Genomic DNA, 14478 nt, shown 5'->3' on the forward strand with positions numbered 1-14478 from the left:
ATCTTCGGACCCAAAGAACCAGCCACCATATTGCTAGGACAGTCTGTGCCTGCATGTAGTGGGATTGTTCATTCATGCATGTGTTTACATACGTTTCTCCCCAGGCATGTACTGGATTGATCCTAACCAGGGCTGCTCTAAGGACGCCATCCAGGTGTTCTGTAACCTCACTGCCGGAGGAGAGACCTGCGTCGAGCCGGACGAGATGCGCAAATCGGTTCGCCTTGCTCTTCTCTTTCTTGTCTTTTGATTTTCGTGCAGGAATACATGTTGGGCAGTGCAAACATTGAAGTACCTGTCAGATAAACCATATATACAAATGTACATCTACTCTAGGCTAGATTTTGTATACACATGTATATGTCCCACTCCTTTGAATATATATGCTATTATATATACAGTACAATATGTGTTATATGTAATAAATAATCGTCTTTCTTCTATTGTACACAGCATCGAATGGCATCGTGGAGAGAGGAAAATCCAAAGGATTGGTTCAGCGACTACATAAGAGGGTTCCCCGTGAGTAATTCATGTCATATGTTAAGGCCATACATACATACATACATACATAAAGATAGTAGTAATCAAAGCTGCCATTGCATAACAACATCTGGCATTACGAACTGCAGATACATTGTAGAAGTCTTAATATCAACCTTTGATTAAATTTTTATATATTTCCATGTCTTCTAGATCTCCTACACAAGGGTGGGTGTTGTACAGTTGACCTTCTTGAGGCTTCTGCACGCCAAGGCAACACAAAACTTCACCTACTTCTGTTCCAACTCCGTCGCGTGGTACGACTCCAAGACTGGCCGCTACAGCAAGGCCATCACGCTGCAGGGCAACAATGATAATGAATACACGTGGGACAGCAAAACCAGGCCAGAAGTTATTTATGATGGCTGCAAAGTAAGTACTTTGGTTCAACACAATAGACTGTTGCTCACCTCGAATTTTCTGTTGCACATCCATCGACCTTCTTCAATAGTGAAGTGATTCGATTACTCTGAGAGCAGGTGACCTTAGGGACATGTGACATGAGTAATGAGTCGTAGTTGCCTGATAAGTATTATGGAGTGTACCATCACATGATGACCTTCCATGCTAAGATGAAGTCAATTTGGTTCACTGTTTTAAGGAGTATCAAGCCATGATAATCTGTGTGTCCAGTTTCATTAACTGTGTTCTAAATCTTAACAAATTTTGATGGTTTTAACTTTATTCCATTTTATTTTGTGGAACAGGTGGTAATTTGTTGTTTTCTCTCTGCAGGATGGGAAATACGACAAGACAGTTTTCGAAATCACAACAACAAAAATGTTCGACCTGCCGATCACGGACTTAAAGGTTACGGACATCGGAAAGGATGACCAGAGGTTCGGCTTTGAAGTGGGAGCCATATGTTTCAGCTAAGGGGGAGGAGGACCACCTAACCCAGGAACATGCAAATTTTCAGAAATATTGATGATCTAACAAAAGGCTAAACGAAAGAAAAAAATTTTGTGAACTTTTTGATACGAGCCTTTTATTTTTGAGATGTCATGATAACATGCCCTAGTGAGAAGGAAACAGGGTGACGAAAGGAGAGCATTTAAGCCAGGATGGCCACCGTCTAGTTTCCCATAAACAACTACCCAGGAAGTTTTCAGGGACTTGTAGAAATCTTGGCTGCCCTGAGAACAAAATCTACAGCCATACTGTTACACCATTTTTGGTGTCAAATATTGCAATTACATTAGTATGACCCTAAGCACAGCAATGGGTTTCATTGTTACAGTGGCCATTACTTGTCACAACGTAAACAGCTCCATATCAAGACTGGAATCTGTTGCTGTGTTCAGGGCCAGAAACCCTTGGTGCTATGTCAAACATTCTACCTGTAGCCTTTGACAGGCCTTGCTCAAGGCTATGAAGTATAAACCCAAGCAAAACCCTCGACAGGCCTGTTCTTAGGCTGTTTTCCTTAAAGTTGTCACTAGCCAAAAATGAGAAGTACTTCAGTGCTTGGCTTTAAGACAAATTTCCAAAGGTGCTATGAAACTGTATGTACTTGGCCATTATGGAGAAAATTTGCATGTTACTGGCTTGTGTATGCAAATATTATTTTTTTGGCATTTTGAGTAAGCATTTTATTACCAGGTAACATGTTATCTTTCACACAGGTGCTATCTCTTCAAGTTATTATTTTGTAAGCATTTTTACCCAAGTTGAGAACATTTTGAAAATTTTTAAATTTTGTACTTTCCTACTGTAAGTAAGGACATAATGCCCATAGATTTAGGTGTTAGAGAGGCTTTTTGTTTAATAGATGTGTAAAACTGGCTAACTGGAACAACATATTAAAAATGTGGCACTGAAAAGTTTTTGTAAGCAATGTTTGGCTACTTCAAGTCTATATATAAATCTATATATACTAGTTGCTAAGTTTTTGTATTCTAGTAGCTGGCTAAGGTGAATTTGTGACATGATCTATACAGCTAGTTGGTATTAGTTCAGCTCATATCCACATCTTACCCCACCCTTCCCTTTGTTGCAAAAGGTTACGTTTGACCCTCTGGATGTGTGTACCCATTCACTTTGACCCAATGGCGTCACCTGCTACATGATACTGTTTCCCATTCTCGGGAACGCTGTTCAGTCTCACCTGGCGTTATCAGCTTTGTGACAGTGTACGTGCAGGTGAATGGGAACATTTGTGAACAGGTGCCTCAGATTCGTTTCTTCCTGACGGGCTGTCCTTGGCTCTAAAACGACCTTGCCAACCAACATGGCAGCCGTCATGGGACAAGTGAATCTGTGCCGCTTCCAGCTGAGGTCAAAGGTCACAGCCAATCCAAGTGAACTGTGGGAGAAACGATGTGTGCACTATCGTCTTTTCACTTCCATCTGGTCCTCAGTTTGAGAGTGTGATATGGAGGGTGGTGTGCTTGTCTGCTACAGGGTGCTACTTAGACGTTAGACTGACTCACAAATAAACAGACAGCTGCGTTGTATCTAGATAGCTGTATTCTACTAAATCTCTACAAGTTTCTCTTTTATATAGGAACACATTGCCAGTAAATGAAAGTAATAATCGTATGTAGGAGGCAAGGAATATGTGGAACTGCCAGAAATAATGGATAACGAACTTCTAACAGAATGATTCCAACAACTAATATGACAAGGAGTGAGAGTTCCACCACAGCGTGTTAACTACAGGGACAATCACTGTTGATAAATTCCAAGTGTCTGTTGTAAAAACTTTGCTTGGCTTTGTAAATAAGCAGGTGTAAGAGCCGGCTGTGATGGCCAACATTCTCTCATTTTCAGGGAGAACTTTAACTAAACAATCCACTGGCCAGTGGAGAGGGCAGTAAAAACACCAGTAACATGAAATGTCTCTGCGTCGCTGCTCTTTTCAAACTCCTAGGAAGAACAACCGAACACCGTTGGTCTGAAAGTTGATTGGCTGCTGTCCATCACAGCCCTCTTGCCTGTTTTTAGCATCCATCCTCTGATCTCTCACACGGTGTACAGTCTGGTCCGGGATTGGACTCTGCTCTTATCCCACTGCATGCCCCCTTCCTCATCCCAAATCTCTGACTCTTTACGTCCGGACAACTTATGTACCATACATAGGCAGCCTCAGATGTCTTCCCTACCCCTCCGATCCCTTACCTATACCTGTACACTGTGTGAGAATAATACCAATACTGTCACTACCTACAATGTGCTGATGCACTTCAGTATATCACAACCTCTTCAGTGTCAGTCATAAGAGACAAAGAAATTGTCTATTTTTATAAAGTTTGGATACTTGTCATGTATACTCTAAGAAAATTATCCTTTTGGGAAGTTACTTCTGTGTATCTTGAAATGTAGGCTAACAATTGTCCACCCAATAAAAGGTGCATCGCCATGCATTCTGTTGTCTGTTGTGTCTCAATTCCCAATTTGTTAGATTATAGTGTACAATGTAAATATATACTCATACATTGTATAACTGACTAACAAGATATCAGAGTGATTCATATATTGTACACGTAAGCTATGTATTCAACTCTGTAATATACTTGTTGGATGGTACTAAGGACCTTGTCACCCCTACATACATGTATCTTAGATAAAGTAGCCTTGAATTTTAATGTGCCTTGATGTTTCTTACATTGCATACTGTTAGTTTTAAGTATGAAACCATAAATAGAAACCAACCAATTACATTTTGTACATTAACGTGAAATGTAAATGGAAACATACAACTAACCATGAACTGAGGTAGTTTGGGGAGTAGACTCCTACCTGTTCTTACAGTATTCCAGTACTTGCTCTTGGATGGTTCATAATTAGTTGGTCTTAGAGACGAGAAAAGAACACTCCCACCATATTGACTAATGAGTGATCAGCCTGAGAATCAAGTCCTGTCCTGTTTGAAGTAGTTTGGTGCTGCCTCCTGTAACCATCTCTGGTCCACCACGCTCAAGTCTCTCATGTAACACTTGGTGGTCTGGACCAGCTCGCTGAAAATGACGTACGCAGGCTTACACTGGAACAGACACGACGACGGGTGGATGGCCACGGGCTGTCGCGTCTCCACCGTGATGTACTCCCCTCCGCGCTGCAGCTCGGCGGCGTTCATGAACAGTCCCTTGGCCAGGCACGTCCTGACGACCGCCGTGTCCTGCCCCGCGGACTCCAGCGGGATCTGCAGTCTCTGACACAGGTCCCGCAGCTGACCGCGGATGTCCATGGCGTTACTGACGTTCCTGGAGTTGATGAAGTTTTCCTGGCACCACTGCCGGTTCCCTTTCACAGCCTGTAAGAGGGAGGAGAGGTGCTTACATGTATATTAACTGTGTGAGTGACATGGCTGCACTTCTCAAAATAATGTTGGGCACTCTCTGCTCCATGTGGTGTACAGACAAATGTTAAGTACTCCTGGGATCAAGAAATTTTAAAGAAAATTGAAGTTTTAAATTTCTACATGCACATCAGTATTTGGCCTATACATTTGAAATATGACTAATTTTTATTGCTGGCAGTCCAATACTGTACTGTCACTTCATCAATTCAGGCTGCAACTGTTGTGATGAACTCATGAACCATTACTACATGTACATGATAAGAGTGTACTTGAATGATTTCTATTCAGTAATATGAACTGAAGGCCTATACTCTATTGAGTGAATAATCTTATAATAGTTTTGAAGAACTTCAAATCTGACCTTGAAGGCCCTGTAGATGTTGAGCAGCATGATGTGGTCCCCTTCCTCTGACATGAACTTTCTCCTGACAGCTGCGGCCATCTCTCGCTTACTGGCCGGAGTGAAGAGGACAGAGTCCACAGACAACATGGCCACGATGGTCAGGATCTCCTCTGTGCAGTGTTGTTCCTGGGGAGTGACAGAAGACAGAAAAATATACATATGAAACAAAGTATCTACAGTGTACAGAAATGGTCATTTGCATAACTACAGTACAAATGCAAAGTCAGGTTTATTGTGGATCAACTCTCCTTCAGCCATCTACCCAGGAGGGACAGCTTTTCTTTTAGGAGAGGGCAGAGTACACAGGACATTGGAATACATCAACATACATTTACAAACAATTATGACAATTATGAGGTGGAACTCTTAGGTCTCTAAAGAGTTTCTCTTGACTAAAACCTAAGGCTGAGTTCATATTGAGTAAGACCTGATGACAGAAGTAGACACTGACCTTGGCAGCCAGGATGACCTTGGCAAACCTGGGGTCCAGTGGAAATGCTGCCATGAGTCTGCCCAGGGGGGTCAGCTGGACCTGCTGCTGCTTTTCCACAGCACCCAGTAGATGGAGCTGCTGCATCGCTGTCAGAAGGGACTGGGGAAAAAACACAGGGTTTGCTTCAAATCTTGTAGTACCTAGAGAAATATCAGCCCCCAACAAGCCAGTTCTGAAAATCTCTGAGCCAGAATGATGTTGATTGATAAAATTATAAGTAGGACTGCTTTCTACTGTAGGAAGGGGTAACCCCTGCTTCCCCTATTTAAGTTAGTCCTCACATCTCAGTGATTTGACCTTGTCTTGGGATGATGTTTTCAACTTACAAAGAAGAGATGGTATTTTAATCCTACTCATGTAACCTGTAACCTTGAAGTGGCCTTCAGGTCTTGTTAGATGGTGGCTCCTGAGTGAAAAAGTATGTAATACCTATGTTACAGGCATGCTACCACCCATGTCTTCACCTCCTGCCCTTGTCAACCTTCCCATGCATGAAGTCACCACTAACAGTGTTTAGCAGTCCTACCTCTCTGGTTGGTTTGTCCATGAAGTCGAACTCCATGATGTCGTGTATCCTGAGAGCCAGCAGGTGCAGCACCACGCTGGCCAGGTTCACTCTCTGGATCTCCGGGGTGGTCGTCTGGGCCAGCTCATCAAACTCTTCCTCTGTCAGCAGCCGGTAGCACGTCCCGGAACTCTCTCGACCTGGGGGAGGGATGGAGAATGAATTGACTTTCGTTTAAATCTGCTATCATAAAACAGCAAGTAAAAAAATGTGACAAAAAAATTGTTAACAAAAAAGCACTTCACTAACCACTAATGCAAAAAAAGGAACCTACTGATGACCTACAGCCCTTTGTAATGATGACCTTTGCACTAGATGACCTATGACTTAAATATGCCAGCCTACTGTGATGATTCCTACAAAGATCTTACTGTTGAATGTAATGTTTTGTTATGTGTGGAGCACAGCATCAGCTGAAATTGCTGCCTAGTGCTCTACATGTATTGCAATTGTAGTAATTTGAATAAAGAAAGGAAGAGTGACCTCTGACCCTGATCAGCCCTGCTTGAGATGGTGAACTGTGACCTATGACCCTACCTGCCCTTCCTGTTCTCTGCCAGGCCTGAGCTTTAGACACCTTCTTCACCACCAGACTGTCCAGCCCACTGGTGGGTCGGAACAGCCTCTGCTTCACCATGGCTGTGTCCACCACGTGTTTGATGCCTTTGATTGTCACTGATGTTTCTGCTATGTTGGTGGCAAGAATAACCTGGAAAAGAAAATCTGACTGATGAAATTCTGATGATGAAGGATTGGCATGAGTGAACTCATTCACTCAATCAACAGTAACTCTCCTACTTTTCTAGCCTTTTGATGATTGATTGACAAATAGCTCTTGTATTTCAAGTGGGCTGATCATGATGCCCTTCAGAAAAGTAACTCATGATGATGATAAAAATGAGATGATGATGACACAAAAAATGGCTTTATTAAAAAGCAAGAGAAAAGAGTTCATAAAGACATGAAAGTTCTTCATCCTTATAAAGAGTGAGCCCTATGTACAACTGACAAGATTCAGTTCCACCACATTTTTAAGGTACATGTAGATGCAGTACCTTCCTGGTCCCGCTAGGTGCCGCTTCAAAGGCCTTGAGCTGTGCTGCAGGCGGGAGTGCAGCGTACAGGGGGCGTACTGCCATACCGGGCGCGTCAGACGGACAGTGGTGCGCGATGTCCCTCATGGTGCGAGCCAGAGTCTCGATCTCCTCCTGTCCGGTCAGGAACACCAGCACGTCCTCCTGTGGGGGCACCTCCTGGTGGATCTGGAACACTAGTGCAGGACAACACCGCGGTGTTAGAGTTTCAGGCAAGACCCGATATCAACTGTAAGAACTATTACCTCTAAGACTGTTGGCACTGTTAACATTAGACTGTTAGCAATACCAACGATATAATATGTATATGTTGGCAGTTGTCATACATTGCATCCGCTACGATTGTTATGCAAAAACTTATTACGTATTACTAATACTGCCATTATGTGGTAGTGTCAAGTTATTACAGGTCCTGACATACCCCAATTCTTATGGGCTCTATAACATGCTAACAGCTGGGCTAAACATCCACTTTGAAGGATTGCATCCTCTACCTGTGCAAATTGGGTTCAGAACACTGGCCAGTCTGGGGTTTGAACTCCTAACCTCCAGGTCCAGGAGCAAGAGTACTATCTGGACCACAGCATGGCATAGGCAATGTCATCTTTGATTAAAATATTAACATTATCATTATAGACAAAGTGAAAGCTACAACCATTGTATTCCTTTGACTTCTCATATACTTGAACCATGCATGTCCTATATCGGTACTTGAAGCCCTGTCTGTCTGGTATTAAATGTTCCCATTCTGCAGGATTCTTGCACAGGTAAACAGGAATGTTGATTAACCCCAGGTCTCACCCAACTGTTTCAACTTAGAGACTTCCTCCAGACTGACAGACAGAAGGACAGGACCTCTATAGACCCCTGTCCTCAGGAAAATCTTACTCTCGTGGGAGACCTTATCAGGGTCTGGGTCTGGCTGTAATTTGGACATGTCAAACAAATCTAACCTCTTCATTCTTTGGTAACACATACACATGTATGTCGAATCAAACTAGCTAAATTAGCAAGTTGCTATGACTAAGTGCAAGCTACACAGTATGGCTACTTGTAATAATGAAAAGGACGCTCCCTATATAAATCTGAATTTTAATTTCAAATATGTAAAACAGGGAAAACTCAAGCAGGGTTCATATGCCTCATATGCAGACTGTGCAAAAATAAGCAATTATTCCTGTTGTTGTGATCCTCATTTTGCTTTTTTTTAGCAGCATCACTCACTGTGACACCCTATCAGTCAGTCTGTGTTACATTCTATTGAGTTAGGGAGCAGACTATAGAACATGTGGCTTGAATACTGGACACTAAATACTCAAAAAGTCCACTGCCTACTGGGCTATTAAACTCTATCAATTAGATGTCTGCATGTATCCTCACATTTTTACCTAATTGAGTCAAGTGAAGTTGTACAACTTTTGCTGTTTTAAATCAGGCTATTCTTGTTAGTTTGAGTTTTGGTGGATGTATACAACATACAAATTTTGTAAGTATGATCATGTTTGTAATGAAAATCAGAACTTAACCTTTAAATCCTTTATTTGTAGTGAGAATTAATGGCATAACATTTGATTTGAGTGCGTTCCTAATAAACATCCATAATATCTTGATTCAGACTAAGCAAGGGATCCTGAGGTGAGAACAAGCCAATGGTGAAAGTGGTGATTTGCCTAACTTACACAGCCTAACTGTACCCTCTGTGTAGTTAGGTAAATTCCAATTGCATGGTGTTTGTCCGTCAGTCTGACATACAGTACAAGCTGAATATCAGCAGGGTTGTAATAATAAATATCCTAGTATAATGACAAATGAACATCAATTTAAAACTACAAGGCATGGCATAGGAAAATTAATATTGTGTTTCCTGTTTCAGTCCTGAAAAAAAACTAGGGTCGGTACATAAGGATTGTCTTTTTAGATATCAGCTGAACTGATGCAACAAATAAAGCTTAACAACGCATCCGGACTGTCTCAAGGACCCATCCATCTGTTTGCTCGTGGACAAATATTTTACCAGCTTTACTGAAGAAAAAAGTGTTTCTGAAAATGAGTTTAAGATGACCTTTCACAAATTCAGAGGGTTTGAAAAGTAATCTCCAAGCAGATCATCATACGGTGGCAAGACAGTATCAATTGGCCAGAGGAGTGTCTATTACACTCCTCTGGCCAATAGATACTGTGGCTAGGTGGCTAATGGACACTCTGGCCATTATGGATACTGTCTTGCCACCGTATGATCTGCTTGGAGATTATTGAAATGTATAAATACAGCCAGGTGACTGACCTGTGACCAGTGCAGCGTAGATGTAATCCTCCTGCGGCTCCCTGGTGTACATGACCTTGACTGGGTGCTGTCTGCCCTCCAGGTACAGCACTGGGGCCCTGAGGGCAAAGGTCAAACAGGCACATTGGCAGAATTAGGAAGGAGTTTATGCAACTTTGTAATAAAGCCAACCATGATCAACCATTTTTGCAGTAATCATAATAATTTATTGTCTTGAATCAGCCAGGATCATGCCAGTACAGATTTACTACTAATAGTATTTTGGTACCCATAAAGACATTGGTATTTACATGTATGGTATTACATGTACTTTGCAGTAATACCATAGTTGTAAGTCCCAAATGGTTTTGATGCAATACATAGTTGTTGTATGTTAAATAATAAGTATGTACACAATCTATATGTCTATATCATTTTGTTAAGTAGTGCTATGACACTGAGATTAGCCATTCTGGATAGATAAAACAAGTAACAAACAAACAACCATGAAACAAAAAGCAACATGTCAGCATTACCTGTTGAAGTACTGAGAGAAGTGATCCACGTCCATAGTGGCAGACATGACGATGACCTTCAGAGGTCGGTGGTTGGACTCTTTCCGTCTCTTCTGCGCTGCTTTAACAACACCAAACAGGATGTCGGTTTGGATGGTTCTCTCATGGGCCTCGTCCAGGATGATCACACTGTACCTGAGGAGGAACAACAGACTCTGAGTGAACAGTGTTGATAAGAAACTACCTACATTTTGTGTAAGTGTAGCACTGCTACAAATGACTGGACATACTGAAAGAGCAAGAAAAATTGAATGATAAGTATGTATTGTATGTGGTGGAGCCAGTAATCTTCATCACAGTGCCATTTTCCTGTCAATGTAAATCATGATTATTCTAAAAACAGACGTGACCAAACACTTTGATTACAGAGTAAAGTGCACTTTGTGAGACAGCTGAAATTTTCTATTTGCTAGGGATAAAAAAAAGTACTAATATCAATACCTCTTCAGCAAGGGATCACCTATAGCTTCCCTCAGCAGCATGCCGTCTGTCATGTACTTAATCCTGGTGTTCTCACTGGTCATGTCATCAAAACGGACACAGTAGCCAACCTGTGGGCACAGCAAGGAGACATCAACACATACTACCTGCATCCAGTGTTATAGCCTCTACTAGGCTTCGGAAGGTAGCTGGAAAGAGTAGAAATTAGTACAGAGTACAGTTCAGGTGTGGCAAACTGTACTCTCTAGTGGACCAACTCTCTCTACTTGGCCAGTTTCTACTCTTTCCACTCGCCTCCCAGAGCCTGGTAGAGGCTACCAGTGTTATGCTCAGTATCAAATTGGAACATGTCACTCACAAGAAAGACTAGGAACATAAAGTCCTTGGACCCACCTGTGCTCCTAACTCACATCCTCTCTCCTTAGCCACCCTGGTTGCCACGGTTACAGCCGCCACCCTCCTGGGCTGGGTACAGGCAACAGTTCCTATCTGCAGGGGGAGAGTTAGACATCACATCTGGCATAGAAGCTCACTGACAAAGCAGGACAAGAATAAGATATGATCTCTTTGTCTGTTAAGGAAAAACAATACACATATCTTTGTCTGTTGTAGCTGACTGGAAGGTGCCCCAAACAGTAAGCCAACCAAAAGCTTTAGTTGGTATGCTAAACCCCTGGTTAAATAAGGTTGATACTTGAGTCCCTTGTTACTGTCAAAATTTCTTCTTACCTTGCCAAAACCAGCTTCCATGAGGTACTGAGGAATCTGAGTTGTCTTTCCACTTCCTGTCTCACCTAAAGGAAGCAAACATTATATAAACATGAGACTTTTATTCACATTTGAGAGTATGTACAACCCTATGTTAGCCTGGATGTAACAATTTTCTTAACGTGATGAAAAAAAGTCTTGACATTTACTGAAAGTCAGAATCTCAGTATGTAGTAAATAGGATTTTGTTCTTGCCGCAAAAGCACCACCTACATCGGGCTACATATAGTGGCAAAAAGCAGCACTCATCAGAAGCTCTGAGGAAGGTGTCTGATAGGCATTGAAACACTTGACAGAGCCACCTGGAGGTGCTTTGTGAAGTCTAGCCAACTTATGACTACAGGGACCCTAACAGCAGTATAATCTAAGCTTGGATATTGAGTGACTGATATCGATCATGGATAGAACTATTCTACAAGGGGTCCTCACCGATGAGAATGACGGTGTCCAGTCGCTGTACCTGTTGGATGATCTTCCTGCGTGCGGGGTAGATGGGCAGGGACAGCCGCTCCCGTCGCAGGGCCTCCCCAGAAACGGGGAACAGTGACACATTGTGGTGGTACTTCCTCTTCTTGGGCGTTGGGATGTCTCCCTCTCTCTCTACCATGGTGCAGCTACTTGTGTTGTTTCAACACACAACAGGACATACAACGAAAAAAAAATTGCCAAAAATGACATTGGCATACCAAATTCACACTTGTTTTGTAAGTTGTATGCAAAAAGACAGCTGAAATTATTATAGACATCTGATGTTTATATTTTGAAAGATAAATATAATGATAATGATATTATTGCTAAATCAAAATATGTACTGCAATTTTAAGGAAAAATGAGATGATACAGCTACTCTTAGTCTGAAATAGTAAGTCATCACATGTTATGAGACAGAAGTCAACACAAAGTTGCAGTGGTGCACATGCATGCAGCATACCTGTATACTAGAAGAACATCGATCAACCTAGCTCTTGCTTACGACCCAATGACCTAGCGTCGGTGTAAGGATGTTCCTCTAACACAAAGATATTTCGGCAGACCAGGACTCAAATCATAACGGCAATTTACGAGATAAAAAGACACATTTCCGGTGGCTGTGTGACACTATGCCACACTTTCATTCACAGCTGATAGCTTGGGTGATCCGATTCTGTAATGGGGGAGGAGGTGCAGAATAAATACTGGATCGTAACAATACCCGACGTAAAATCAACCTAAATGCAAGTCATATCTAATCTATATTTTATCAAAAAGTCAAACTGTCGATGTAGGTTATGGATACATGTACAGATTACTTTTCTAAATATTATTAGGATATCCCCTTTAAAAATAATGGTATAATCTAAAAATAGCAGCTTATTTGCAAACATCATTGCAGGTTTGGATATAAATGTTCATACTCATCATACTCATGACATCTTTTTGCCTGTATGAATTATATATCTTATATTTAATTGTTATGGTTGTTAATTTCTTTTGTAATGTCATTTGTTACATAATAATGGACAGTAAGAAAATATCGGCTGCTCGAATCGTAGATGGTGAATTCACGGTTATGCTTTAGCCTACTTTTCCCTCAGGTTCCAGAAATACTACTTGTTGACGTTTTCGTCTTTTCTGTGCCAGGTAGGGCTTCTTCTACATCTGTGATCAACAGAACTAACCTGGAACTGTAAAGGGTTAGTGCAAGAAACCAAAAACGTTTTCTCGTTTTGTATTTCACAGTTTCAACAGTTGTTCGTAGAGTTTTCGCGCATTACAAATATGGGGAGGGGGGCAATTTTTTGCACGTTTTAGAAACACTTCACCTATATGATTTTTAGACCAGCTGCATTTTCCCATATCTATCTATTTATTATTTCTGAGAGCGGGAAAAAGACATTGAGTGCATTTATTTCGGCGTAGCGGTTGCGTTGATTGCATATGTGAGGAATTTTATTACATCTCAATCAATGTTTGAATTCAAAGTTATGTTTTGTTGTCACCACAGCTCTTCACCTGAAGTTTCACCATGATTGAAGTGACGTGTAATGATCGACTGGGGAAGAAAGTCAGGGTCAAGTGCAAGTATCCTTTTGCCTGTAAAGGAATTGATGTTGCATTCATTATATTTTCTTCAGTTGGGCTGCTGGGCGATTGATTACATGTCCAATACATTGTACATGCAACTGAAAGAACATCAAAATAGTCTTAAGACGATATGAGAACTTGCCTACTTATGTCCAGTACTGAAGTAAACAGATCTTTTTAAAATTTCTGCTCTTCAAATATTTCTCAAATACTTTCTCTTCACTTTGTTGTAAAATTTTTCATGAATATAGAATGCCCCTTCAAGTGCATTTTATGGCCTTGCACATGTCCACATGAAGTTCCTTAACCAGCCTTCAGCACTGATGATACTGTGGGTGACTTGAAGAAATTGGTAGCAGCTCAGACAGGAACAAGATGGGAGAAAATAGTGCTCAAGAAATGGTGAGAATATATCATAAATCGCTGGCTACTGTCACCTTTTGTATTTTTTTCTGATTCTTTTTCCCTATACTAGACCTGACCTGTTTCTTTGTGTTTCAGGTACACAATCTTTAAGGACCACATCACATTGGGAGATTGTATCCTTTCCTGCTACATGTATTTCATCAAGTGTCATAGTGTAGCTATCAAATGGTCCTCTGATGATATTATGACTAAGGAAAATGACTTGGGTTCAAATTAGGTCTAATTGGAAGTCCAACTCAACTCAATCCACAGCATCCACCACTGCTAAGCTTATGTCTATTGTAAATGTTGATGTCTTTTTTTCTTCCATCAATATTTGTATTTGTTGTTTGCCTCCTTGACCCTCTTCTCAGATGAGATCCATGATGGAATGAACCTGGAGCTGTACTACCAGTAGTGGAGAGACAGAGGGCGCTTTTTCATTTCTCATCATTTCTAGTGCAGATTGATCATGTAACCTGGGCTTGTGGGGAAGGGTGGGTGTAGTAGACCAGGCCACTTATATCAGTACTGTTCAGTTCTCTGCCTTTTGTATTACCT

General features: G+C 41.4%; 2 protein-coding genes across 6 annotated transcripts in view; one reads left to right on the forward strand and one right to left on the reverse strand.

The window, feature by feature from the left end:
• The window catches only part of LOC109484488 (collagen alpha-1(XI) chain-like), a 74359-nt gene extending 70451 nt beyond the window's left edge, over nucleotides 1-3908 (forward strand). For all 4 annotated transcript variants that reach the window (XM_019787767.1, XM_019787765.1, XM_019787766.1 and 1 more), the window contains 4 exons: nucleotides 105-217; nucleotides 454-522; nucleotides 697-915; nucleotides 1279-3908. In XM_019787767.1, coding sequence (XP_019643326.1) covers nucleotides 105-217; nucleotides 454-522; nucleotides 697-915; nucleotides 1279-1419 — 542 coding nt within the window. In that variant the 3' untranslated portion in view covers nucleotides 1420-3908. The remainder of the gene's footprint in view (nucleotides 1-104; nucleotides 218-453; nucleotides 523-696; nucleotides 916-1278) is intronic.
• LOC109484490 (putative ATP-dependent RNA helicase DHX33) lies at nucleotides 2991-12579 on the reverse strand. Of its 2 annotated transcripts, none has more exons than XM_019787769.1 (13): nucleotides 12380-12579; nucleotides 11878-12062; nucleotides 11410-11474; nucleotides 11074-11169; nucleotides 10681-10790; nucleotides 10201-10374; nucleotides 9686-9783; nucleotides 7363-7577; nucleotides 6845-7016; nucleotides 6269-6447; nucleotides 5701-5841; nucleotides 5208-5375; nucleotides 2991-4798 (listed from the first exon to the last, which is right to left on the reverse strand). In XM_019787769.1, exons 2-13 carry the CDS (start codon nucleotides 12053-12055, stop codon nucleotides 4397-4399), a joined length of 1998 nt encoding a protein of 665 aa, XP_019643328.1. In that variant the 5' UTR covers nucleotides 12056-12062; nucleotides 12380-12579; the 3' UTR covers nucleotides 2991-4396. The 2 variants fall into 2 exon arrangements, with proteins under 2 accessions (XP_019643328.1, XP_019643329.1); XM_019787770.1 differs by having other exon boundaries at nucleotides 11878-12065.
• Between the last annotated feature and the right edge of the window lie 1899 nt (nucleotides 12580-14478).

Source organism: Branchiostoma belcheri, unplaced genomic scaffold (genome assembly GCF_001625305.1).
Source record: "Branchiostoma belcheri isolate BF01 breed outbred unplaced genomic scaffold, Haploidv18h27 scaffold7, whole genome shotgun sequence".
In the NCBI taxonomy this organism is placed as follows: Eukaryota; Metazoa; Chordata; class Leptocardii; order Amphioxiformes; family Branchiostomatidae; genus Branchiostoma; species Branchiostoma belcheri.

Coding starts and splice junctions, on each gene's coding strand:
- LOC109484490 (XM_019787769.1), bottom strand. CDS start 12,055: ATGGTAGAGAGAGAGGGAGACATCCCAACGCCCAAGAAGAGGAAGTAC. Junction 11,170..11,409: donor TGGAAGCTGGTTTTGGCAAG/GTAAGAAGAAAT, acceptor CTCCCCCTGCAG/ATAGGAACTGTTGCCTGTAC. Junction 4,799..5,207: donor ACATCTACAGGGCCTTCAAG/GTCAGATTTGAA, acceptor TCCCTCTTACAG/GCTGTGAAAGGGAACCGGCA.